The sequence below is a fragment of the Hordeum vulgare genome, chromosome 3H (genome assembly GCF_904849725.1).
Source record: "Hordeum vulgare subsp. vulgare chromosome 3H, MorexV3_pseudomolecules_assembly, whole genome shotgun sequence".
NCBI classification, from domain to species: Eukaryota; Viridiplantae; Streptophyta; class Magnoliopsida; order Poales; family Poaceae; genus Hordeum; species Hordeum vulgare.
The window spans coordinates 85,361,236-85,387,219 of NC_058520.1; the positions used below are offsets into that span (position 1 = coordinate 85,361,236).

Sequence of the window (25,984 nt, forward strand, 5' to 3'; positions counted from 1 at the left end):
AATGATTATTATGATTTTCTTGACAAATGAGTGGCAATCAGCATAGACCCAACAACACAAATGGATGTCTCCTGAAGGAGAAACCAAACAAGAAAAAATTGAAGAGGAACAAAAGAGTTTTTATCATTGGCGGTGTTCTCATCAAGAGTTGAGATGTGTTGTAGTAAGGATTGTTGTTCTTGTGCCATGGGAAGACTGCATTTGCAATTACGATGTTTCATGCTTTGTGAGTAGTACACTTACGATTTTTCTATTAATTCTCACCTGTTTTGGGGCAACTCTTTTCTTGAATAATCAACAAGCGAAATGTTTGGCACTATTTGAAAAATTCACAAATAGATAGTTTACGAGACCTGATAATACACACAAACGAAGGCAACCTAAACGGCAAAACTAATCAACACAAGGATCATGTTTGACATCAATAAGAATTTTTTTGGTGCCCAGCACATGCATTGGAGTGGTGTACGGTTTCGTTCCATCTGAAGTAACAATGTTCTGCCATAATGTCGTTTCAGCAACAGGACACACGAGGTTTTAGAGCATGAGGAGAGAACAAACAACGTATGCATCAACAAAAGAAAGGCAGGGAACATCCATCATGGCACATGCATCTAGAACGTTTACTTATAGTCGATCCCAATCAACACCCCTGCCACAAAGCATCTAGAACGTTTACTCCAATGTGTAACGATGCTTCTTCTGAGCACCACCGCCACCATCACTCTTCACAGCGTGCCTCTGGGCCGCAGCTTCCTTTTGACGGTGGCAACCGTTCTCCTCATTGTTGCTGCAACAAGCCTCCATTGACCCTTCATGGTCACCCGCATGCTCGCCCACATGCCCGCCCGCTATTTAAACAGAACTTGTTACGTCCGTGTATAACAATAGCAGAATAGAGAAAACCTAGACAATACATTCATTTGCAGCACAGACAGCAAGACAGCAGTAATATTTTCACAAAAACAAAAACAGCAATATGTTTCTTCTGAATAAACTATCACACACAAGGACACTCGTGTTGTAATTTACTCTACTCTAAATGCTAACATAGTAATAACTCGTGCTTATGTTCTTTTGGTCTATAATATTGTTATCACTTATCACCCATCTAGCGTTCTAATAATACCCCTCAAAATATTAAGTTTTTAACAAGTTATTTTAAATATGAGAAAACATCAGTAAGTGCTTTATGATGAACAGAATGTAACACCAAGCACAAAGAAAACAGAATGTTACATCTTGTAATTAGTTAATGATTTGCTAACCTCTGATGGCGAAATAAAGCAGATAGACCTTTTGACGTCGGTAGTTCGGAACAAAATACTTCCAAGTTGAGCATATCCGTACCATGATCTTGTTGTCTCAGCACCCACACAACATAGCGACAACAGGATGGTGGCGATGTTCAGTACCACCGTAGATCTCTTGAAACCCTATAGACAAACAAAATTAAAAAATTAAAAAATAACAGAAAACTACATTCGTATTATGTTTGCTTGTTTGTTTTAGTTCCTGGTACCACAAGGCATTATATCTATAAAAGAACTAAAAGTTAATATTATCACCAGGTTTCTACGCTAAGCAGCGGTTGATAGCCTTCCGAACTTGCCCCTAGGCTTATGCTTATAAACCCACATAACATAATATGTCCATTCAGCTCATGCCAACATCACAAAACTCTATTGGAACACCGTGGGAGCATTGGATTTCTCCAAAGCTAGAATCCCTAGACACGAAAATTGACTAATTCGGGAATAACTTCTGCTAGTTGTAAATTAGAGGATAGTTGTATCATTTTCCATCAAGATCCCCACATTCTGTTCGTGTTAAGTAATAAACCAGACTAATATTTAATCACATGGTACTACTAATATTGACTAGGGTTGGACCTGAGTATAGTTCATGATGGACCAATTAGAAACTCTCCAACAACGATTCATACAAGTTTGCTTGAAAGTTCGGGCTACGGGTAGATGGGATGCCTTGTCATGTACGACTCTATAGGATGCAATGCAAGTTAGAGAATACAAACAAGGGTTGCATGAGATATTTTTAGGATAAACTTAATGTTAGAACTAATTAGCATTTCTTTATTTCTATTGTGTGGTGTAAAACAATTAAGAAGTACTCCTCCGTCCCACAGTATAAGTTTACAGCGAACAATTGATTATTGCACTTACCACAATGGTAAACCATTTCAGGACATACATCAGTACCGTGGCACTAAAACCAATCAGACCAATTATGAAAATATTGTCATTGCTTGGATTCAAAAACCTTAAACAGTACAGTGGTAGAAGCAGCCAAAACAACCCCACCAAACGATGAAGTACGAACTGCCAATCCTGATGAAAAAAATGAAAAACAATGTTGTCAGCATACCTGTAGAGAGATTCCAAAAATCAACCCCCCCCCCCCCCCCCCACACACACACACACAAACAGATGGTATCAGAAGAAAACCACGTAGAAAAGAGCACCAGGAGAAGAGAGCGCTGCTGCTGGTATCCTGGAGAAGAGAAGAGAAGCAGGTACGCTTGGTCCTAGAGGTGGCCTAAGGTGAATAGGCAGCATGCAGCGAAGCACCGAGCATCCCAGGGCATGAGTGCAGGGAGAGAAAAGCAAGCCTAGGCGGAGGCCGAAGAAGTGGCTGCAGTGAACTGCGCATGTGGAGATGCTCTAGAGGAGAGCACGGGACGGAGCTGTATGAGAAGGCCACAGGAGAGCACTTGCGGTGAACGGCGGCAAGTGGGGCGATGTCGAGTCACAGTCGGGATCCCGCTTCTCTCTACTGTCGGAGGGGACATCGGACGATGGGTCTGATAGTGAGGCGGAGGATCTGGCGGTAAGGGTAGTGACCGAAGTGCTGCTAGAAGAGCGGCTGGTCTCCCAAGTCTTTACCCGCCGGCCGTCCAAGTCCGATGATCAGCTGGCCCAGGAGTTCTGGAATGAGATCGGGTACCCAACACCCACGTCTTGTTCTGGGAACGCCGATATTCGTTGGCCGATGATGAAGTGGATCAAGGTACGTTGTTTGTTCCATCTTGCAGGTCCGATGGGATTCGAACGTCCGAGGTGGCTACCTCATTGCCGGAGGTCGCGAACGAGGCTGCATCCCCGCCAACAAAGCGGATGCGCTCGCCGCGGCTAGGTGGGATCAAGGTGCCGGTGGTGCGGATGGGTTGGCGTGGTCCTCTACCCCGGCCTCGGATCGCGCCTCCGCCGTGCCTAGGCGATTTCTTTCCAGACATGGTGAGCCCCAAGTAGGTGATGGTCGACAAGGGCAAGGTGGTGCTGGACGGTGCGACCATGGAGGCCGGCGGCGCTGATGACGGCCCGGTGGAGACGGTGATTGAAGATCCATGTTCCTCGCGCGGGGGCGGCGGGCTCGCAATTCAAACGCCGGTATTGCTGGCTTGTGGGACCGGGAAGCATGCAGGCCGTTCATCGCCATGGGCTCATCTGGGCCTTTGGTTCGGCGGGCTATGGCGACAGGAACACAAAGACCCTACTTCCTCTGCAGCGTTGCTGCCCTCAAGGCCGTCGCCGCCGTTTCGATCTACCGATTGTCATACAAACGCGACCGCTGGTAGCCGCCGAGGTGGTTTCGGGGACGGGCGAACGAGACGGTCTTTCACTAACGTGCTCCGGTCGGCACCTCCAATGGCGGCTCCGTCGTGATCTGTGGGGCAGTCGAGACAAAGGCTCTCTGCTCCGGCATTGGGATCTCAAGCAAACGTGCCTCCCGGGGGCGCTGCAGCTGTCGGTTTTGGTGCCGCAAGGGGACCAGCGACTTTTGCGCCCGTGCATCCGCCTGTGTCGGGGCAGGCTACGTTTCCCTCGGCAGCTCCTAACCCGCAGCCGGGGTTTGCTTTTGGCACTGCTGCTTCCGCTGCGGGTGGTCTGGGGTAGAAGAGAAAGAAGAACAAGAAGGCGCCACCGACAGGTGGGCAGATTCAGCAGCAGCAAGGAGATGCAGTGCAAGTTGTCCCGGCCGTGACAGAGTCAGCGCAGCCCACCGCCACGACATTGCAGGTTCAGCCGACTCAGGAGGAGGCCAGGCAGGCGGCACTTCAGGTTCAGGTTGCAAAGAAGGTCAAGACACGATGTTAAAAGTGCGAGGTGGACACCCATGCTACCAAAAACTGCGCGATACAACATTATTGCTACATTTGTGATAACTCTTTGCACCCGCTCAAGAAGTGCCCTAGTTTGAAGCTTCCTAAACCTTGTGTGTTTGTTGCTGGTATGGGTAATAAGGACACGATGTTTGCTCAGTTCCCGGACAACAACGCTCATAATGCAAAGTTGGTTCCAAGCTCAAGTCCCATTGCACTGGAAATGGTTGGTGGCACGGCTGCTACAACAAAATAAGTCCAGGATCAAGTGGCGCGTATGTGCCCGATACTGTGTTGGGTCTAGGAGGCTGTCCCTAATGGGGACAGTTAGTTCACAATTGGTTTTCCGTCGATGGCGGTGCTCTCGAGATTCGATGGAGTTGATCTTGGCACTCCAGCGCAGGATACTAGGCTTGCTTTCAATCAGTGGAAGCCAGAGGAGATTGTTCCTAAGATGGAGTTACACCAGACTTGGGTACACGTCACAGGGGTGCCCCACTCTATGCGACATTTTCTGGGCATTTGGGCTGTAGGGACTCTGATTGGCACTACGATTGATGTCGGTCTTCTGTCTCTCCGGCGTAGAGGAGTGGTGCGTATACTCGTACGAATGGCTGCTGACGATTGCTTCAAAAAGATGGATGAGTTAGGGCCGTATATTCACACGGACGGTATCTTATTGTTGAAGGGATACGAGTTCACTTTCCGTCCGGAGCCAGAAGGCTTTCTGCCGGAAACAGACTTTATACCTCTTGTTTGGGATACCAAAAGCAAAGATGGCGCAGCGGTAGAAACATGGAGGATAGTCACACGGAACAGCATGGACATGGAGGAGCTTCAACGCAAGATGATGGCGGGGTTACGAGTATGTCAGTTGACTAAGTCCATCAACTCACGAGGGTCAGGTTCAGCGTTCTTCGGTGGCTAGCCTCCTCTGTGGAATTGCTCTGACGCCTTCCAATCCCAGTCCTAAATCACCTCGCTGTATGGAGATTATACGTGAGATGAGAAACTCTAGTGGCTGGGGCATCAAGGCATGTATCCCCTGTCCCTGGCGAAAAATCGTTGGACCTGGGTACACTTCGTAACCCTTCGATGACCATGCAGGGTGGCAGTGAGCTAGCTGCAGCCAGCAGCGTCCTTGACACCAGTGCGCCGGTCGCACTGGCTGGTTCGCAACTAGCTGACGCGCATGTGTATGAGGCTGGCGGCTCGACTGCGTTTGCAGCTGTTGGAGCTGCTGCGGCCACCGCGGGTGGCCAACCCCACAAGTCGTCGTGCACGGTGCAGCAGGATCCCACCGGTGTGAGGATGGATGGTGGGTCGCCTCTTTTGTGGCCTGCGGTACCTGTGGAGAAAGAGGGGCACACTGATGCGAGTCGCGCCGTCATGGGTGCGGAGAAATGTGTCACTCCGGTGCACCATGAACTAGTTGCGTTGTTGGAGGACAATCCACCTACGAAGGATGTTGTGGTCGAGGGGACTGCTACTTCATCCTTGCCTCCTCCCGCGGTGCAGCAGGGGGTGGGGTCTCGTTCGCAACCGATGACGATACCAAGGCGCAGCGAACGTCACCGTACCACGACTGATGGTGCTTCCGCTACGAATGAGGATGCGCTAGCTAAGGCCATGCGCCACAAGGCGGCGATGTTAACACCTCCTCCTATTGGTACGTCTCCCACTAACAAATCCTTTATTTCTTATTTCGATTCTAAGTTATCATCAACTTTAAGGAATATTGGGGTTTCTTTAGGTAGAAATGAGAAAGAAATTATTGTCTCGGCTAACATGTTGAAGCATGTGGAGTATGATCGTTTAAAGATCTCTCCAGGTGTGTCCAGTAGGCCGGTTACTACACCAGAAGATGATGACAATGCCTCTGTGGATGGACAGCTTCTATCTCATCTTGTGGGTGTGGTGACGGAGGTGGGAATGGATGAGGACGAGCTAGGATCTATCTATGATCTCTACTCTTCCGGCCGGAAATCCAAATCCGCCAGAGGCAAAAAAAAGTAAAAAAAATACATGGGAAAACGCAAAAATGTCAAAATCCCCAACTGTTTCCCATGAATGGCATGTTCACAAATAGCAGAGGTCTTGGCGAATTGGCTAAACACCTGAATATTGCACAACATGTTATGGATCATAGGTTGGAGTTCGTGGCTATTTCCAAAACGGGGAGACATGATTTCCCAGTGAGTGTCCTCGACCGCCTGTCTGGCGGTATGGACTTTACCATTCTATGCCCCCGCGCGGTAGGTCGGGTGGCATCTTACTTGGCGTTAAATCAGATTCGATGGAGGTATTAACTCTTTCGGATGGTGACTTTCATATTAAATTCAACATCCGTAATATAGTTGATAACTTCGTTTGGAGTTTGGTTGTTGTGTATGGTGCTGCTCAAGAACCTCATAAGGCTGCTTTCCTCCGTGAATTGGTTAACTTGGCTAATAATAATCCACATCCTATTCTAATAGGTGGGGATTTTAATATGCTAGGGTTTCCACATGTGAAAAGTAAAGGAAGGTTTGATAACCATTGGCCTTTTTTATTCAATGTTGTCATCGATAGCATGGATTTAAGAGAGGTTCACATGACGGGAAGGCAATTCACTTGGACGAATAGCCTTCCCGAGCCAACAGACGAAAAGTTGGATCGGATACTAATGAGCACCGATTGGGAAGATAAATTCCCGTTGTTAACAGTACGCGCTTTCGAACGTATTGAGGCATTATCTGACCATGCCCCCATCATTTTATTTACTGGCACATTGAAACCAACTACACAACACCCCTTCAAATTCGAGTTGGTGTGGTTGGAACGTGATGGGTTTGATGAGTTAGTTAAAAAGGTGTGGTCCAAGCCAGTGGGTGGTGATTCGCCTATTCGAAGATGGAATAATAAAATGTGTAATCTTCGCCAGTGGCTGGAACGTAGGGTCCCTGACGGGTAAGTTACGGGAGCTAGTTGATACGGCGGTGAGGAGGCGTGTTGATGTCCTATGTGTCCAAGAGACCAAATGGAAGGGACAAAAGGTGAATGAGGTGGAGGATACCGGCTTCAAGTTGTGGTGCACAGGGACAACTTCAAACAAGAATGGAGTAGGCATCTTGGTCAACAAGAGCCTTAGGGATGGAGTTGTGGACGTTAAGAGGCAAGGGGACCGGATGATCCTTGTCAAGCTGGTAGTTGGGGACTTAGTCCTCAATGTTATCAGCGCGTATGCCCCGCAAGTAGGCCACAATGAGAGCACCAAGAGGGAGTTTTGGGAAGGCCTGGATGACTTAGTTAGGAGGGTACCTATTGGTGAGAAGCTCTTCATAGGAGGAGACCTCAATGGCCATGTGGGTACATCTAACACAGGTTTTGAAAGGGTGCATGGGGGCTTTGGCTATGGCATCAGGAACCAAGAAGGAGATGATGTCCTGAGCTTCGCTCTAGCCTACGACATGGTTGTAGCTAACACCCTCTTTAGGAAGAGAGAATCCCATCTAGTGACGTTCAGTAGTGGTCTACACTCTAGCCAGATTGATTTTGTCCTCTCTAGAAGAGAAGACAGACACGCTTGCATTGATTGTAAAGCGATACCTGGAGAGAGTGTTGTCCCTCAACATAAGCTTGTGGTTGCTGACTTCCGCTTTAGGATTCGTGTCCAACGGGATAAGTGCGCCAAAGTCGCTAGAACGAAGTGGTGGAAGCTCAAGGGGGAGCCATCCCAGGCTTTCAGGGAGAGGGTCATTAAGGAGGGCCCTTGGGAGGAAGGAGGCGATGCAAACTTGATGTGGACGAGTATGGCGACCTTCTTGCGGAAGGTCGCTGTAGAGGAGTTTGGGGTGACCAAGGGAAGTAGAAGGGAAGCTAAGGACACCTGGTGGTGGAATGATGAGGTCCAGAAGGTTATTAGGGAGAAGAAGGACTGTTTCAGATGCCTATATCTGGACAGGAGTGCAGCTAACATGGAGAAGTATAAGATGGAGAAGAAGGCTGCAAAGCGGGCGGTGAGTGAAGCGAGAGGTCGGGCGTATGAGGACCTCTACCAACGTTTAAACACTAAGGACGGCGAAAGGGACATCTATAAGATGGCCAAGATTAGGGAGAGGAAGACGAGGGATGTCGGCGAAGTCAAATGCATCAAGGACGGAGATGATCAGCTTCTTGTGAAGGATGAGGCGATCAAGCGTAGATGGCAGGAGTACTTTGACAACCTTTACAATGAAGAGGTTGACAGCTCTACCATTGAGCTAGACGACTCCTTTGATGATACCAGCATGTGCTTTGTGCGACGTATCCAGGAGTGTGAGGTTAATGAGGCGTTAAAAAGGATGAAAGTAGGCAAGACGATGGGTCTTGATGGTATCCCCATCGAGGTGTGGAGAGGCCTTGGAGACATAGCGATAGTATGGCTAACTAAGCTTTTCAACCTCATTTTTCGGTCAAACAAGATGCCCGAAGAATGGAGGCGGAGTATTTTAGTACCAATCTTTAAGAACAAGGGGATGTTCAAAGTTGTACTAATTACCGCGAAATCAAGCTGATGAGCCATACTATGAAGCTATGGGAGAGAGTCATTGAACACCGCTTAAGAAGGTTGACAAGCGTGACCAAAAACCAATTTGGTTTCATGCCTGGGAGGTCTACCATGGAAGCCATCTTCTTGGTACGACAGCTGATGGAGAGATACAGGGAGCAAAAGAAGGACCTTCATATGGTGTTCATTGATTTGAAGAAGGCCTATGATAAGATACCTCGGAATGTCATGTGGTGGGCCTTGGAGAAACACAAAGTCCCAATAAAGTACATTACCCTCATCAAGGATATGTATGATAATGTTGTGACAAGTGTTCGAACAAGTGATGGCGACACCGATGACTTTCCGATTAGAATAGGGCTACACCAAGGGTCAGCTTTGAGCCATTATCTTTTTGATTTGGTGATGGATGAGGTCACAAGGGATATACAAGGAGATATCCCATGGTGTATGCTCTTTGCGGATGATGTGGTGCTAGTCGATGATAGCCGAACGGGGGTTAATAGAAAGTTAGAGTTATGGAGGCGGACTCTAGAATCGAAAGGTTTTAGGCTTAGTAGAACTAAAACTGAATACATGAGGTGCAGTTTTAGTGCTACTAGGCACGAGGATGGAGAGGTTAGCCTTGGTGGGCAGGTGGTACCGGAGAGAGACACGTTTTGATATTTGGGGTCCATGTTGCAGAAGGATGGCGATATCGATGAAGACGTGGGCCACTGAATCAAGGCTGGGTGGATGAAGTGGCGCCAAGCTTCTGGCGTACTCTATGACAAGAGAGTGCCACAAAAGCTAAAAGGCAGGTTTTATAGGACAACTATCCGACCTGTGATGTTGTATGGCGCGGAGTGTTGGCCAACCAAGAGACGACATATCCAACAGTTAGGTGTAGCAGAGATGCGCATGTTGAGATGGATATGTGGCCACACAAGGAAGGATCGGGTACGGAATGACGATATACGAGAGAGACTTGGGGTAGCACCGATTGAAGAGAAGCTGGTCCAACATTGTCTCAGATGGTTTGGACATATTCAACGGAGGCCACCGGAAGCGCCGGTGCATAGAGGACGGATAAAGCGTGCTGAGAATGTTAAGAGGGGTCGTGGTAGACCAAACTTGACATGGGAGGAGTCCGTTAAGAGAGACCTGAAGGTTTGGAATATCGACAAAGACTTAGCCATGGACAAGGGTGCGTGGAAGTTAGCTATCCACGTTCCAGAGCCATGACTTGGCTTCGAGATCTTATGGGTTTCAACTCTAGCCTACCCCAACTTGTTTGGGACTGAAAGGCTTGGTTGTTGTTGTTGTTGTAATCTCCGCAACTATCTTCGAGGTTGGGCAAGACACACAACTGGTATTCTTAAAAAAAGAAAAAGAACGTCTTTGTTCCATCATTGACGAGCTTGACCATCAGGCAGAATTATGTGTTCTATCACCGTAGGAGATCGAGCTTAAAAGCCAATCTAATGCGCAAGTAGCACGTATGCTGCGTGAGGAAGAACTCAAATGGTACCAGAGATCTAAGGCACTGACCTTGCTGAAAGGGGACTCGAACACGAGATATTTCCATAATGTCGCCAATGGCAGATATAGGAAAAAACGTATTCATTCCCTTAATCAGGAGGAAGGTCGGATCGAAGGACAAGAGCAACTCGAGGCATATATTTCAAAGTATTATAAAGATCTGTTCAGAGCTCCGGGGAAGGAAATATCTCCATGGATGAGTCACAAACAGATGATATCCCTCAACTATCCGCTGAGGAGAACTCCTTTCTAAATGCTCCCTTCTAAATGGAACATAATAAGGCACCAGGTCCAGATGGCTGCCCTGCTGAGTTTTACGAGCACTTCTGGGAAGTCATTAAGCCGAATCTTCTAGATTTATTCGGATGCTTGCTTGCCGGACAACTAGAATTGTTTCGCCTAAACTTTGGGGAGATCATTTTGTTACCTAAAATTTTGGAGGCAGAAAGGATTCAACAATATAGACCTATATGCCTTAATGTTAGTTTCAAAATCTTTACGAAAGTGGCAACTATTAGGTTAAATTCGGTGGCTGATCATGTGGTTAAACCTACTCAAACTGCTTTTATGCAAGGTAGGAATATCCTGGATGGAGTTGTTGTTTTACACGAAACTGCACATGAGATGCATACTAAAAAACTTAATGGTGTAATTTTCAAGATAGACTTTGAAAAAGCCTATGATAAAGTTAATTGGTCGTTCCTACAACAGACTCTAAGAATGAAAGGGTTCTCAAAAGAATGGTGTGCCTTGATCCATAGCTTTGTTTCTGGAGGTAGCATCACAGTGAAAGTCAATGACGACATAGGACGTTACTTCGAAACAAAAAAAGGATTAAGACAAGGGGACTCTATATCCCCCATACTATTTAATTTAGTGGCGGATATGTTAGCGATCATGATTGACCGGGCTAAACAAGATGGTCAAATTGAGGGGGTGGTCCCACATCTAGTGGATGGGGGATTACCAATCCTTCAATATGAAGACGACACGATTCTATTTATGGAACACAACCTAGATAAGGAACACAACCTAGATAAAAATTAATATTGTCAGCGTTCGAGCAATTATCTGGGCTGAAAATTAACTTCCATAAAAGCGAATTGTTTTGTTTTGGCGAGGCTCAGGTCGCAGTTCGTCAATATGCCGAGTTATTTGGATGTGAGCAAGGGCAATTTCCTATTAAGTATTTGGGCATTCCAATACATTATAGGAGATTAACTAATGCAAAATGGAAGCATGTCGAAGAACGTCTGCAAAAAAGACTGGCAAGTTGGAAAGGAAAATTGCTATCCCTGGGAAGAATACTGGGTCTCATAAATTCAGTACTAACTAATATGGTACTGTATATGATATCTTTCTTTCAGTTACCCAAAGGAGTCTTACAAAGATTGGATTATTTCCGATCGAGATGTTTTTGGCAAGGGGACAATGAGAAAATGAAATATCGACTGACTAAATGAAATGTCGTTTGCCGACCAAAAGACCAGGGAGGACTAGGTATTCATGACCTCCAGGTTAAGAACTCAGCCCTGTTGGGTAAGCGGCTTTTCAAGCTACTTACGGGGATGGTGTCTGGCAAACCCTCCTTAAACGAAAATACATCGGCACAAAACCGTTATTGCAGGTCATTTGGGAACCTGGGGACTCACATTTTTGGGCCGGCCTAATGGCGACTAAGAAACATTTCTTTCGCTTTGGTGCGTTTAAGAATAAGGATGGATCGGAAATAAGATTCTGGGAGGATAAGTGGTTAGGGAATACCACCCTCGGTGAACAGTGTCCGTCTTTATACAGTATTGTGCGCCACAAAGGTGCTACGCTTGAGTCTGTGATGCAAGTTTCGCCACCAGATGTGACGTTCAGACGAGACTTAATCGTACAAGACTCCAGTCTTGGAATGCCTTGTTAGGACGCCTGGCATCGGTTCAGCTGTCACAAGGTACTGATGAGTTTCGTTGAAACCTATGTGGAAATGGGAAATACTCGGTGGATTCCATGTATAGGGCGATGGTTAAGTCCGATATCCCAGTCGATAATAACAAAAAATATGGCAGATGAAGGTCCCACTGAAATTAAAGATATTCTCGTGGTACCTTCGCAAAGGTGTCATTTTAACTAAAGATAACCTCGTCAAACGCAACTAGCATGAAAGCACTTAGTGTGTAATTTGTCCTCAAGAAGAGACAATAAAACACTTATACTTCGACTGCAAGTTCGCACGCTCTATCTGGTCAGCTATCCGTCAGCTATCCAAATGACTTCCAACTTGTATCCACCCACTTCTGTTGTCAATGTTTTTGGCAATCGGTTAAATGGGATAGATAATAAGTTTAGAATCATTTTTCGAATAGGACCGCTTGTCGTTATATGGTCGCTTTGGCTGAGTAGAAATGACAAGGTGTTTAATGATAAAAATTTCTCTCGTTTGCAGGTTCTCTTCCGATGCACAGGTATTCTCCGTTCGTGGTCCACCTTACAATGGACGGAGTATCGAGGCATTTTACGATGGCCTGTGTGCGACTAGAAAAGGTGGCGAGGGATATTTTTATCCCACATGGGTGGCAGCTTGATCTCCGGATTGGGCCTCCATAGGCAACGATGATTTATGTCTACATGATCGTATTACGTCTGTTGTTGTTTTTAGTTACCGTACTGTTGGTCTGTGGCTGTGTGTATCTTAGTTATGCAGAGGCAGGGTGTAATGCCTAAACCTTTTAAGTAATAAAAGCCCTTTATCAAAAAAAAGAAGAGCACTGGTTGATGGGAGAAATTCAAGGGGTTGAAAAGTTACACGATAAATTGGATCAATTGATGAAAGTGAAAATGTTATGACCGGTACAACGTACCAACGGAGGAGGCCCAGTGGGCAGGGTTAGTTATGGGCTTAGCCCAAGTTATCTTAGCTATCTTAGAGTCCAAGTTATAGTAGAGTCCAAGTTATATTAGAGTCCAAGTTATATTAGAGTCCAAGTTATCTAGGGTTTAGTGGAGGTTGTCCTCCTTTATAAACACATGTACCCCTTCGTTATTAAGCAGACAATAAACAATATTCTGTTGTCGTCTCCCTCAGGAGACGGGAGCCCCAAACCCTAGCCGCCTCTCTCTCTCTCTCTCTCACGCCGCGACGGCGCCCAACCGCCGGCGCCGGCGTCCCCAACCTCGCAGCCCGCACTTCCACCCCTACAACCTACGTCCGAGACCTGGTAGAACCCTATCCTCTACCAATTTGGTATCAGGTAGCTTGGGTTCGATGAGTTTGTCGGACCTTCCCACTACCACCGCCGCCGCCACCACTGCCTTCCCCGCCACCTCGCAGCAGCAGCCGTCGCCGCCTCCGGTACCGCGACCCTGGCGGCCGAAGCCACCCCCGTCCTCTCCCCGGCGGAGATGTCCTCGGCGATCCGCGACCTCACCCTGGCGGTCTCGAACCTCCGGACTTTCCTCCAGGCTCCGTACGCAACCCCGCCACCACCGCCTCCGCCGGCGGCGCCCTTCGCGCCACCGCCCCCGGCCACCGTCGCGCCCCAGGGCCTGCAGATCACCCAGGTTCGGTGGCCGCCGCCGCCGTCCCCGCTACCGACATGGATCGACACGCCGACCTACACGACGGCGCCGCTACTGCCGACGGTGTTGCAGCCACCGGCGGGTACACTGACCCGTACGCCGGGAGCTCCGTGGTGTCGCAGCACTCTCCTTCCGCCGCGCTGGGTCGTCACGAGGGCGCCTACGCAGCCTTGCCACACGTGCAGCAGCCGCCCCGCTTCATCAAGCTGGAGTTCGCCACCTACGACGGCACCGTTGACCCCCTGAACTGGCTCAATCAGTGCGACCAATTTTTCAGGGGGTAACGGACCATGGCGTCCGAACGCACGTGGATCGCCTCCTACCACCTATGTGGCGACGCCCAGACATGGTACTACGCCCTCGAGCAGGACGAAGGCGGGATGCCTCCATGGGAGCGCTTCCGTGACCTGTGTCTCCTCCGGTTCGCCCCCCCCCCCATACGTGGGAGCCGCCTGGCCGAGCTTGGCCGCCTTCCCTTCACCACCTCGGTGCAGGACTTCGCCGACCGCTTCCAGACGTTGGCCTGCCATGCGCCTGACGTCACAGATCGCCAACGCGCCGAGCTCTTCGTCGGCAGCCTTCCCGACCACATCCGCATCAACGTCGAGATGCGCGACCCCCAGGACCTGCAGACGGACATATATTACGCACGCGCGTACGAGCAGCGCGCCAACGCCCTGCAGCAGGCGTTCCCAGGCCGCGGCACGCGTCCCCTGACCCGCCCCGCCCCGGCGGCCGCCACCCTGACACGCCCCGCCCTGCCGGCCACTACTGCGGCTGCCCCCGCGCCAACACGCACCTTCCGGCGCTTGACGTCGGCCGAGCAGCTCGAGCGGCGTCGCAAGGGCCTGTGCTTCAACTGCGACGAGCCGTATGCACCGGGTCATACGTGCGCCCGCCTGTTCTACTTGGAGACCGTCGACGACGCGGAGGTGGAGGCCCTCACCGCGGAGCTCGACGCCAGCACACTCTCCGAGGCCGGCGTCACGACCTACGGGCTAGTGGACGCGACCGCCTTCGTCGACTCCCTTCATGCCATGGCTGGCATCAAGACGGCAAAGACGATGCTGCTTCCGGTGACGATCAACGGGGAGCATCTCACCGCGCTCGTGGACACGAGTTCGACGCACAACTTCCTGTCCGGGGACGCCATGCGCCGCCTCGCACTCCAACCGGCGGGCTCGGAGAAGTTCAGCGTCACCGTCGCCAACAGGGACTGCCTTGCTTGCCAGGGGGTGGCGCGGCAGGTTCCCGTCCTCATCGGCGACGAGCCGTTCTCCATCGACTGCGTCGGCATCGACCTAGGCTGCTACGACTTCATCCTCGGCATCGACTTCCTGTCCACTCTCGGCCCCATCCTTTGGAACCTCGATGTGCTGTCCCTCATCTTCTGGCGCGAGGGCGGCCGTCGCGTTCAGTGGACAGGCATCGGCGGCTCCGGCACCGCGACCCCGCAACTCCAGTTGATGGCGGCCGCACTGGACGAGGCGCATCCCCTCCTGGCCGACCTCCAGCAGCAGCACAGCGACATCTTCGACGAGCCACAGGACCTCCCTCCCGCGCGGCCCTGTGACCACCGCATCCACCTGCTGCCGGACACGGCACCTGTCGCCGTGCGCCCGTACCGGTACCCTCAGCTGCAGAAAGACGAGCTCGAGCGTCAGGTGGCGGTCATGGTCGCGCAGGGCATCATCCGGATTTCGACATCGCCGTTCTCCGCCCCGGTGCTCCTTGTGCGCAAGCCCGACGGCACATGGCGCTTCTGCATCGCCTACCGCGCCCTCAACGCCCTGACGTCCAAGGACAAGTTCCCCATCCCCGTCGTGGATGAGCTCTTGGACGAGCTACACGGAGCGCGCTTCTTCACCAAGCTCGACCTTCGCTCGGGCTACCATCAGGTGCGCATGCACCCTGACGACATCGAGAAGACGGCGTTCCGCACTCACCATGGCCACTTTGAGTTCCTGGTGATGCCGTTCGGCCTCTCCAACGCGTCGGCGACCTTCTAGGCCCTGATGAATGACGTGCTCAGCCCATACTTGCGCCGCTTTGTGCTTGTTTTCTTTGATGACATTCTTATCTACAGTGCATCTTGGGCGGAGCACCTACAACACGTGGCCATCATCTTCAACGAGCTTCGAGCGCATCGTCTTCACCTCAAGCGCTCGAAGTGCTCGTCCGGCACGACCTCCGTCGCGTACCTGGGGCACGTCATCTCGGCGGACGGGGTAGCGATGGACGCGGACAAGGTCGCCGCCATCGCCGCTTGGCCGACCCCACGGTCGCCGCGGGCGCTCCGCGGCTTCTTGGGCCTCCCCGGCTACTACTGGAAGTACATCCGGGACTTCGGCCTCATCGCCGCGCCACTGACGCGTCTCCTTCGACGCGACGCCTTCTCCTGGGACGAGGAGGCGACTACGGCATTCGAGGCTCTCCAGCGGGCGCTCACGACGGAACCCGTCCTCCAGATGTCGGACTTTGATATGCTGTTCGTGGTGGACTGCGACGCCTCTGGCATCGGCTTCGGCGCCGTCCTCCACAAGGGCGAGGGACCGCTCGCCTTCTTCAGCCGCCCCTTCGCCGCTCGCCATCACAAGCTCGCGGCCTACGAGCATGAGCTTATTGGGCTGGTTCAGGTGGTGCGCCACTGGCGGCCTTATCTTTGGGGCCGGTCATTCCATGTGCACACGGACCACTACAGCCTCAAGTTCTTGTTGGACCAGCGCCTCTCCACAGTTCCGCAGCACCAGTGGATCAGCAAGCTCTTCGGCTTCGACTTCACTGTCGAGTACCGCCCCGGCCGTCTCAACACGGTCGTCGACGCCTTGTCCCGCCGCGACACCGAGGATGTCGCGGACGACGTCGCCATGGATGGCACTACCATGTGCATCTGCTCCGGGCCATCTTTTGCCTGCATCGACGACATTCATCGGGCAACTTTGACGCACTCATGTTTGTCATCTTGTTTTGCACTTGTTCTGTCATTTACTCTCTGTTTTTTTACCAATGGTGGTCTATTAATTAAGTCTAGTTTTAACCATACATGATATTTGTTCATCTTTATGCAGATTTCTATTGTGGAAGGAAGAAATGGGAAACAAGATGGGAGGAATGGATACTATGTGGGCTCAACAACCAGGAAATTCAAGGTATGAATCAGTTTTATGTCTACTCATGGCTGCCATATTAGTCCCCCCTAGCGCCTAATAAAAATTGGCTAAGGCGTCTATTATTTAAAAATCATTGATGACAAATAATTTCACTATGTTTAGATATTTTACCTTTACATGACGAGCCACCAACAATAATAACACTCCTGCAGATATCAAACAACCCAGCAAATTGATATAATGGGTATGTAGTCCAAAATGCTTCACCTCGACATCTTTTGACAAGGATAGCAAATATCCATACAAACTCCAGCACGCATGGTAAAATATGCGACAAAGTGATGTATCAATCCATAAGGATATCATGGTTCTATCAAGGTAGAAAAATCTAACTTGCTTGTGTTGATCTAGTTGACATAATACCGGACTGCACAAAACAAAAGGATATTCATAAAGTTCAAAAAAAATTCATAAGAACCAAATCCATAAAAAGTGGTGCATATAAGCAAAAGTACATACCAAAGCAAGATAAATTCCAAGACAAAAAGTATATCTTGAAACATAGTACACTTCGTGAAATCGTTTTCCAAGAAATATCCAATGAGATCATTGACCCGATTATTAGTAAGGATATAACTGAAAGAAACATGATCATGGTTAGTTGTCTCACCCAAGTATATATACCCAATTATTAATACTACTAATTACCGATTTGTGAAGGGATTCCGGGCCGTTTTTGAATGTGACCAATGGACACCAGACAATTTTATCACTGGACAAGTAGGTTTAGGTGTCTTAGGCAAGAAGTCATTGATGCTCTGCGTTGGACACATCATTCCAGCATCGGCTTTTACATTGGGTATGAAGAACCCCCAAATTAATACCAAAACCATTAAATATTGAGTTTGACGCCCTGCCATATGTAAACAAAGAATGAACGTCAAAAGTGACAAATAACATTAGCATAGATTTATGCAAGCTAATGAAAGATGTAAGAATCATGCCCAGAATGAAGACCATAGGAGTTAGGACAGTATGGCTTAGCGAATTTCAACAATGAATACATTTATCATGAATAGCAGTAGTTAAAAGTGGCTGTTTAAACACTAAAACAGTGCTCAAAATTGCTAATCACTAATTTTAAATATTTTGTATCATTATCATACCAGATGTGGAGAAAAGATCGGGAATTTTGACCATCCTGTAAAGAGAGAAAGTTGATATAGTAAAATGTCATGACACATGTTTAGTAATCATAGTAAATAGTTTTAAATCCGGACAAACTTGTCAAGTCCATGAATATCTTCTAGAAAGTAAATATTTCTGGTGTCCACTCCTCTCTCCTTCAAAGGCCTTCCATACTGAAAATGTTGCAAAGACAGTTAAGTATAAATTGAATCGAGTTCTGCATCATGAACAACTGATGAACTGAGCAGTGCAGGTCATGGGGCTTTAACACACTTTTCTTTCAGGAAGACCATCTGAGCTGTCCAAACACGCACCAACAGTAATCCTACTAGTACTATTTCAAAGGCTCGAAAGCCTTTTTTTATGAGAAGGCAAAACTTGCCGAATCTATTAAACAGAATAGGATGTACAGAATCCTTTAACCTTTGAAAATTACAGTCTTGCACATGGATGTACCTGTAATCTGTTCAAAACAGAAACCCAGAAATCTTTTGCTCCAAGGAGAAAGCATGATGGCATCTTAACCTGCAAAGGTGATAATATATTGTCAAGCAGTTGGTTTCTGGTAAAAGACTCTTGGCAGTCTCTTCCTTTGCATGCAAAAAACCAAATTCTTTCTCAGGCAAGGATATCAGAAATGATTTTCGTACGAATGTGCCACCCACTAATGTACCTTATACGTATGTAGTATTTGCGATTTCTGGTAAAACTGAGTAAGAATATCTCCTAGAGCAGACTTTATCAAGCAGTTTTTCACAGAGCACCAATCAGGGCTGTCAGTGCTAGCCACCATAAATAACAAGTCACATACTGATTTTCGAGCAGCTGCTGCAGAAAGAGTTTCTGGAGCCTGCATTCCAAGAAATATGAGCATGTCAACAATTTGCTATCGCAAAACATAATAAATTATATCATGTGATATATGTTGTCTAAGTGCCTTGAGCTTTCTATGTTCTCGACCGAGTCCCCGTAGGCAGTAATAGTTTCCTACAGGTTTTGGCAGTGAATGATCTATACTAGCATCCAACCTCAAATTGTAGAGATTAGCCAGGCCACAAGGGCTGCTGGTTATCCTGCATCAGCACCTTAGTCGTGTACGTGTTGACCACGTTTTAATGGTGTAACCCCGGCTTGCAACTTAAACCCTTTTCTATCGACGCATCAAGACACAAGCTTACTGAGCTTTCTCAAGTTTCATCTTGTGGGGATTTCAGCAAGAAAATGGCAAAACATTAAAAGAACACTCAAGGGCACTTCTGTATGGACTAGTCTTTTAACAGTTGAAGCAAAAATAGGCTGGAATTGGTGCAATCACCAAAACTGAGTGTAATAAGAAAGAAACCGTTGGTTTTAGCTTCAGATTGCTGAATCTCCATATTCATTAGAATTCAATTTTGGTACATGGGTCTGTACTGTAACTTCAATAATTTGACTCGATATCATCTAATTTCATATGATGTTTAGCTGAATTCACTTCATCCTCTAATGAAATAAGATTACTGTACTGCACTGTACTGAAGCATTGAAAGTGAGGGTACGCTTTAATCTTTGTTTGCACTGTACTGCACTGTACTGAAATAAGATTACTGCACTGTACTGTAACAAAATCCAGGAAGTTATTCTAGGAAGCAGTGTAAACAGAACGCGAACAAATTAAACAGTATAAGCTTTGTTTGCCCACGTACCCAATCGCCATGGCCCAATCTAGCCTGAAGCGCTGGTTTACCCAAGTACCCAGTAGCCAGCACCGGCCACCTGTAAATGATCATATCGCTGCAGTTCAAGCCCTCGTGCAGGGCCGCCCAGAGCGCGTGCTCGCCGACCAGTTCCACGACGGACGGGTCGCTGAACCCCTCCCAGGCTACAGGGGATCCCGGCCTGTTATCGGAGCCCCTGTGGAGGGTGAGCTGAATGCGGCCGAAAGGGTCGAACGGGTCGAGGACGAGGACCTGGGCTCGCTTGGGGCAGTTCAGGGTGTTGCAGAGCAAGATGTAGTTCGCCCCGCGGGGCGCCGCGTGTGTGGGACGAGGATCCCAGGCGACGTAGAAGACGTGGGTGACGTCGGTGAAGGGCGCGAGGGCGTCGGCGACGAGCTCGAACCGGCCGCGGCAGAGGCCGGGCGGGAGGGCCGCGTGTGCGGAGCGAGGACTCCAGGCGACGCGGGTGATGTCGGTGAGGGGCGCGATGGCCATGACGACGCCCTGGTGGTCGGCGTGGTCGAACCGGCCGCGGGAGACGCTGGTCGAGGGGGGCTCGGGCCAGGGCGGGAGCGGGAGCGGGCGGCGGGAGATCCCGTAGCCTCCCGGGGCGTCGCGGAAGATGCCGGTGGAGCCCAGGTCGACGGCGAGCCTCTTGCTGAACGGCGTGGCGCCGCCGTCGCTCCGACACCTCTTCTTGACCACCCCGTACGCTCCGGGGCACTGCACCATCACGGCGGCGGCAGTTCTGGTTGCTGGAATGGGAGAGGGGACTGGAGGCGTGGGGATCAGCGAGCGAGGTCACAGCAGGTGGGGGTTTGGCTTCTGGGGTTTTGCGCTCCTTCTGGCTTCTGCTCTGCCAAAAAGTGCTTTACGGGTGTGTGGGTGTGGTAGCGCTCTACGGAGAGGGAGGGGGAGAGAGAGAGAGCAGAGGCGCCAGGCGAGCGGGCGTGAGAGCATCTACCGCCCGGAATTGTCAAATGTGAATCTCAAACGCCTTCGATACGTCCGCAGATAATAACCAATCAAAAATCTAAATAATGTAGTATTTTATAATTGGATATTTTAAATTAAAAACCTTAAATCTATATTATTACAAAATGATATTTAAATGAAGCTCGTTCGCCTTCATGACCGACGGCCGGCTGCACTTCTAAGAGTGTTGGTGTGGTCATCGACGAGGTAGAGTAGGACATAGGATACTAGTCGAATTCTCGTCGTCTCTCATGCCCTATTCTTTTTTATTGGAGCCCGTAACCCGGACGGTACCTGTGGACGTGAGATTGATGATGGATCCCTCCTAAGAGGAGCGACGTCCACCACAACGCGGTTGCGGCGCCCGCACTGGTTCACCATACGAGGCGTCGGAGAATGCGACTCCGTCTTGTCAACGTCCACCACCACGAGTGCTTTCGTCGCCTCGCACGGCGGGCACGCCGCGCCATGTTTTCTCTAGGAGGTCCATGGTTCGTCCTCTAGCTCGGCGCGCCAACGGAGGGGTGCGCATCCGCCATCGCGTTCGGACGCTAGACGGACTGCACCGCCTCCGATGAGACAACGACAGTGGGTCCATGCACCGGTTGCACGGGCGCAATGGATTCCCGGTGGAAGGAGTCTGAGCGCTGCCGTAGGGTGGCCACCTCCCAGGAGCAGCAGAGCGCAAGTCGGACGGCTATATCCTCCTCGGGGCCGCGTGAGATGAGCTCATGGTCAACGAATCTGAAGGTGTAGAACTCGGATCCGCTGCACACCATGCCGGAAAAGGCCGGAGGGCGCCCGATCGGAAACATGGGTGATGGTGTTTAGTGGAGGAGAGTGGAATGGAGTGGCTAGGATTTGGTCTGGGGAAGGGATCTGAACGAACATATGTGGGGGCTGGTTAGCCAGCATGGGTCAGGTCCTACGTGGCAGACGCGCCCTCTCACGCATGGGTCTCCCCATATCCGCCTCATATTTGGGCTGGATATGGGGGTGCCGGTCAGCCTGGGCGTTTGAGGTCGGTTTGAGGTGTCCGTATGGGTCGCATTTTTGTGACGATCATTGACCATGTCGTCCGCCCGTGCGTTTGAGGCGGGTTTAAGGTGTCCCACTCTAGATGTTGTGATTGCATTGCGTCCGCGTGCGAATGTGTATCGTGCCATCGTTGTGCACATAAAGCAACTCCAACGCGTCGATGCAAATGGTCCAGTCAGCAAAAATATCAGTGCCCAACGCAGCGACTCATTCCTATATTCTGTCTGGTTTGGATCAGAAGCGAACACAAACTGGTCGTTTTCTGTGTCCTCTTTGTATGCTTTTGTCCGTTGAAAGACCCGGATGACCCACCTGCCATCCACCCGCATTTTCTATTTTTCATCTCTACTAGCTACACACCTTGTCGTTGCTGCACCGTAGCAGTCGCGCCATCGGCCCATCGCCCCATCCCTTTGGTCCGGTGAGACTCCAAAGTCATCGTCGCCGCGTTGGAGATCGCATGCTTGACCTCGCCTCGTCACCATACTCGTCGTGACGCGCCGCCATGCTCGTCGTGCCGCCCCCGCCCTAGGGTTCGAGCTTGCCCGTAGGCCTCGCTTCGCACCCGCGCTGGGCGGGTGCTGCTCCAGCCGTCGACCATGCCTCCCAGCCCCCAGCCAATGCAAAGTCCCCTAGGTGCTACATGTTTGACGAAATGTCGGGGCGGAGATGTACAAAATGGGTCGGTTGCCGTTGGGCGCACCAATTGACCCTAATGAAAAAGCAGGTAAATCCGTCCGATCGATCGACCCAAAGGGACAAAACATATATAAATTGATGTCTCTTTTTGTCGTCGCATTGGAGTTGCTCAGAGCAACTCCAACGCGCCAACGCATATAGTTCGTGTGTGTCCGTTTTGATCGAAAGAAACACAAATCACAGCCTAACGCGCCGACGCAAACGGACGAGGGTCTGTTTTTTGTCCATGCATGGACCATTTTAATTAGGCCCAAATTTGAATCGGATTTGCGTTGGCACGGAAGCACGCGTCGCGAGCCCTTGTACTCCCCTAGCCCACCAGTCGATGGCACATCGGTCATCCCCCTCTCTCTCCCATCAACTACCAACATACGTGGCCACCCCGCCCTTGGAGTCTTCGCCCAGTCAACACCACCCCTCGCTTGCGCTGCCGCTTGCACTATCATACTTGAGGTTGTGGCTTCAAGAGATATCTGGATTTGACACTCTTTTCTACACGACCGGCTCTCATAGTGATATCAATGTGCTTCAGAGCTCTTTGGTGTGTGCAAGCTTATAGAAGGCAACTACCGAGAGGTCAACTTTGAGACCAATTGCCACTACTACAACAAAGGACACTACCTAGTTGATGGTATCTATCCTCAATGGACTACTTTTGTCAAGACAATCTCCAACGCGATAGGATTGAAGAGGAAGATATTTGCCCAAGTACAAGAGAGTGCTAGAAAAGACGTGGAGCATGCTTTCGGTGTACTTCAATCTCGATGGGGCATCGTTCTGTATCCTGATAGAACTTGGAGGGCCAAGAAGTTGTGGGAAGTGATGTTTGTTTATGTGATCACGCACAACATGATTGTAGAGGATGAGCGTGAGGATGAAATCTTCGATCATGAGTTTGAATTTCAGGGTGAAAATGTTGTGCCTCGGCATGGAGGAGTGGTAATGTTTGCATAACTCACCGAATTTTTCACCAAATGCGTGATTGGGAAATCACACTTGATACGTCCCAAACGTATCTATAATTTCTGTTTGTTCCATGATCTTTTGGGTGACATTGTTACATGTTTTGCTACACTTTTATATCATTTTACACATATTTGGACTAACCTACTAACTCAGTGCACCCAGTGGCAGTTTTTGTCTACTGGTGTCTTTTTTGCAGGGGTTTTTACTCAATTTTCTGAAACCCGAAAGAATCCAGAAAAATATATAAAAAATCAGCGAAATAGAAGCTTCGGGGTCACCGAAGGGGGGCCAGGGGCCTCCCAGGCGGCTTGGCCCTAGGCCGCGCCAGGAGGTCGCCTGGGTGGGCCCCACCTCCTCCGGTGCCCTTCTTTGGCCTATATTTAGTGTTCCGTGAGGAAACCCTCGCACACTATCTGGAATCGTGAATTTCTCCATCGTTTCGCCGCTGCACCGCTTCCGAGATCGGGAGCGTTAGGAGACCTCTTCCCGGCACCCTACCGGAGGGAGGATTGACCTCCACGAGCTTCTCCACCACCATGGACGCCTCCAAGATGTGTCGTGAGTAGTTTCCCTTGGACCATGAGTCCATGACCAGTAGCTATGTGATGTCTTCTCTGCAATCTTGTGCTTCAATGGTTAGTCCTTGTGAGTTGCCCTACATGATCAAGGCATCTATGTAATTCTCTTGCTATTGCTATGCTCGGTTTGTTGGTATCCGATGGATTATGAGATTATGTTCAGATTGTTATGAGTTATATATTTGATTATCCTTTTATATTACGTTCCTTAGTGATTCTTGCATGTTCTCCGTTGCTTTTTATTGCTTTGGCCAAGTAGTAGATTGTAACTCCAAGAGGAAGTGTTATGCATGATTGTGGGTTCGGGCTCCTCGATGTCTAGCTTGAGTGACAGAAACATGAGACTAGGGATGTGCTTGTTGCCACCAGGGAGAAAACAACGGTGCTTGTGACCAAGGTTGCAAGGATTGTTTACCTTACGCATAGTCCGTTAATGCAGTTGTCCGTTGCTTTGAGTTTACACTTTGGATGGGGCCCGCAACTTAATAGTGGAGAGATGTTCTGGATAGATATCTCAAGGTGGATGATTAGTAAGTAGATGCTGATGAATAAATGGTCTACTTGTCTCGGCGTATTGCCCATTACTATTGAACCTCTAACTATCAAGGAGCATAATTAGCATTGTGGTGCGATCATAATTTTTTCAATTGCCCAACTGTGATTTGTTTACCCCTATCATAGTTGTTTATCGTCTTTTGGGAGAGAGACATCACTAGTGAACGTCATGTGACTCCGGTCCATAGCAGCATCATTGTTTACACCTCCATCATTTACCGCTTTCTTTACTTTTCTGTTGCAATCACTATTACCTTCCCGCTTGTGTTTTGATCCTTTGCAAACTACAAGGCCGGAGAGATTGACAACCTCTTTGTACTCGTTGGGAGCAAAGTTATTTGTTGTGTGTGCAGGTCCACGTCTTCTGCTGACCAGGACATGAGACACCTACTTGTTGAGCCTAGGAGTCCTTCTGGTTCGATAAACCTTACAGTCTCCATGTAAGGGAAATTTGCTGCTGACTACATCTCCACCTTCCACTTGGGGTCCAACAAGGGGCGAGAAGTATATACATCACCTCGTCATCAACATTCAACTACAAAGATGATTTTGTTGAGTATATGTGGGCTCACCTGGGTAACCAATAGATGTATCCACTATTTTTCTTACACATGTATTTGTTACAATTTAAGTTTTCTTTTGTTTGTAAACTGTGATATTTTATTTGGTTGTGAAAATATGATTTTTATATTTGGTTGCACCATACGAACTTTGGGCAATGTCTTTGATATGTATGCAAAATGCAGAAAAATATGGTGGGACGAAAATCCGTCGGCGCGTTGGGCACACTGCCAACCCAAATGCGGATGGGGGAGGACAAAGGCTAGAAGACCAACCAAGATGCGGATAAAATTCGCATCCATTTACATCAGTGCATTGGAATTGCCCTTAGGCCAACTCCAACGCACAACCCCAAATAGACAGTCGTTTTGTCTGGATTATGTTTGTTTGGGGCAGACAAAGGGGCGTCGTCTAGCCGCACGAGAGAAAATCTGATCGGGTTGCCCAACCGATTGCCACCTTTCGTATGGGGTGTTATACTTTCGCAGGAAAAATAATGAAAGTTAAAAATAGATCGCGACCATAGCCATGCCAACGGCCAAAGTTTGTAGCAGTCGGCACACATGCCATCCTACAAAATGATCACCCCACGAGTTCACATGAGCACAAGAGCTAGAACCCTACACACCTTCCATCATGCAAAAAACGACCATAGTTCATGTCTCACGGCCCCTAGTTCATGCATGTAGGATCGAAAGTATGTCTAGAGGGGGGGTGATTAGACTACTTGACAAGACAATTTTTTTCCTTTTCCCAATTTTAGTTGAGAGGCAGCTATGGAATTTATAGCAAGTCAAGTACACCCTACACATGCAGTTCTAAGAGTATAACAACGGAATGTAAAACATGAAAGTGTAGAGTAGAGGAGTAAGGCAGGGAGA

At 49.1% G+C, this 25,984-nt stretch overlaps 1 protein-coding gene across 4 annotated transcripts; it reads right to left on the minus strand.

Moving 5' to 3' along the window:
• Positions 1-414: 414 nt before the first annotated feature.
• Positions 415-20,610, minus strand: LOC123443070. 4 transcript variants are annotated; one of them, XM_045119318.1, is made up of 11 exons: positions 19,720-20,594; positions 18,708-18,884; positions 18,491-18,559; positions 18,131-18,207; positions 18,013-18,047; positions 17,555-17,759; positions 17,366-17,482; positions 17,018-17,273; positions 2,184-2,348; positions 1,269-1,436; positions 415-851 (listed from the first exon to the last, which is right to left on the minus strand). In XM_045119318.1, exons 1-11 carry the CDS (start codon positions 20,461-20,463, stop codon positions 729-731), a joined length of 2,136 nt encoding a protein of 711 aa, XP_044975253.1. In that variant the 5' UTR covers positions 20,464-20,594; the 3' UTR covers positions 415-728. The 4 variants fall into 4 exon arrangements, with proteins under 4 accessions (XP_044975253.1, XP_044975254.1, XP_044975256.1 ...); XM_045119320.1 differs by having other exon boundaries at positions 758-851; positions 1,351-1,436; positions 19,720-20,610; XM_045119319.1 differs by lacking the exon at positions 2,184-2,348 and having other exon boundaries at positions 19,720-20,600.
• Between the last annotated feature and the right edge of the window lie 5,374 nt (positions 20,611-25,984).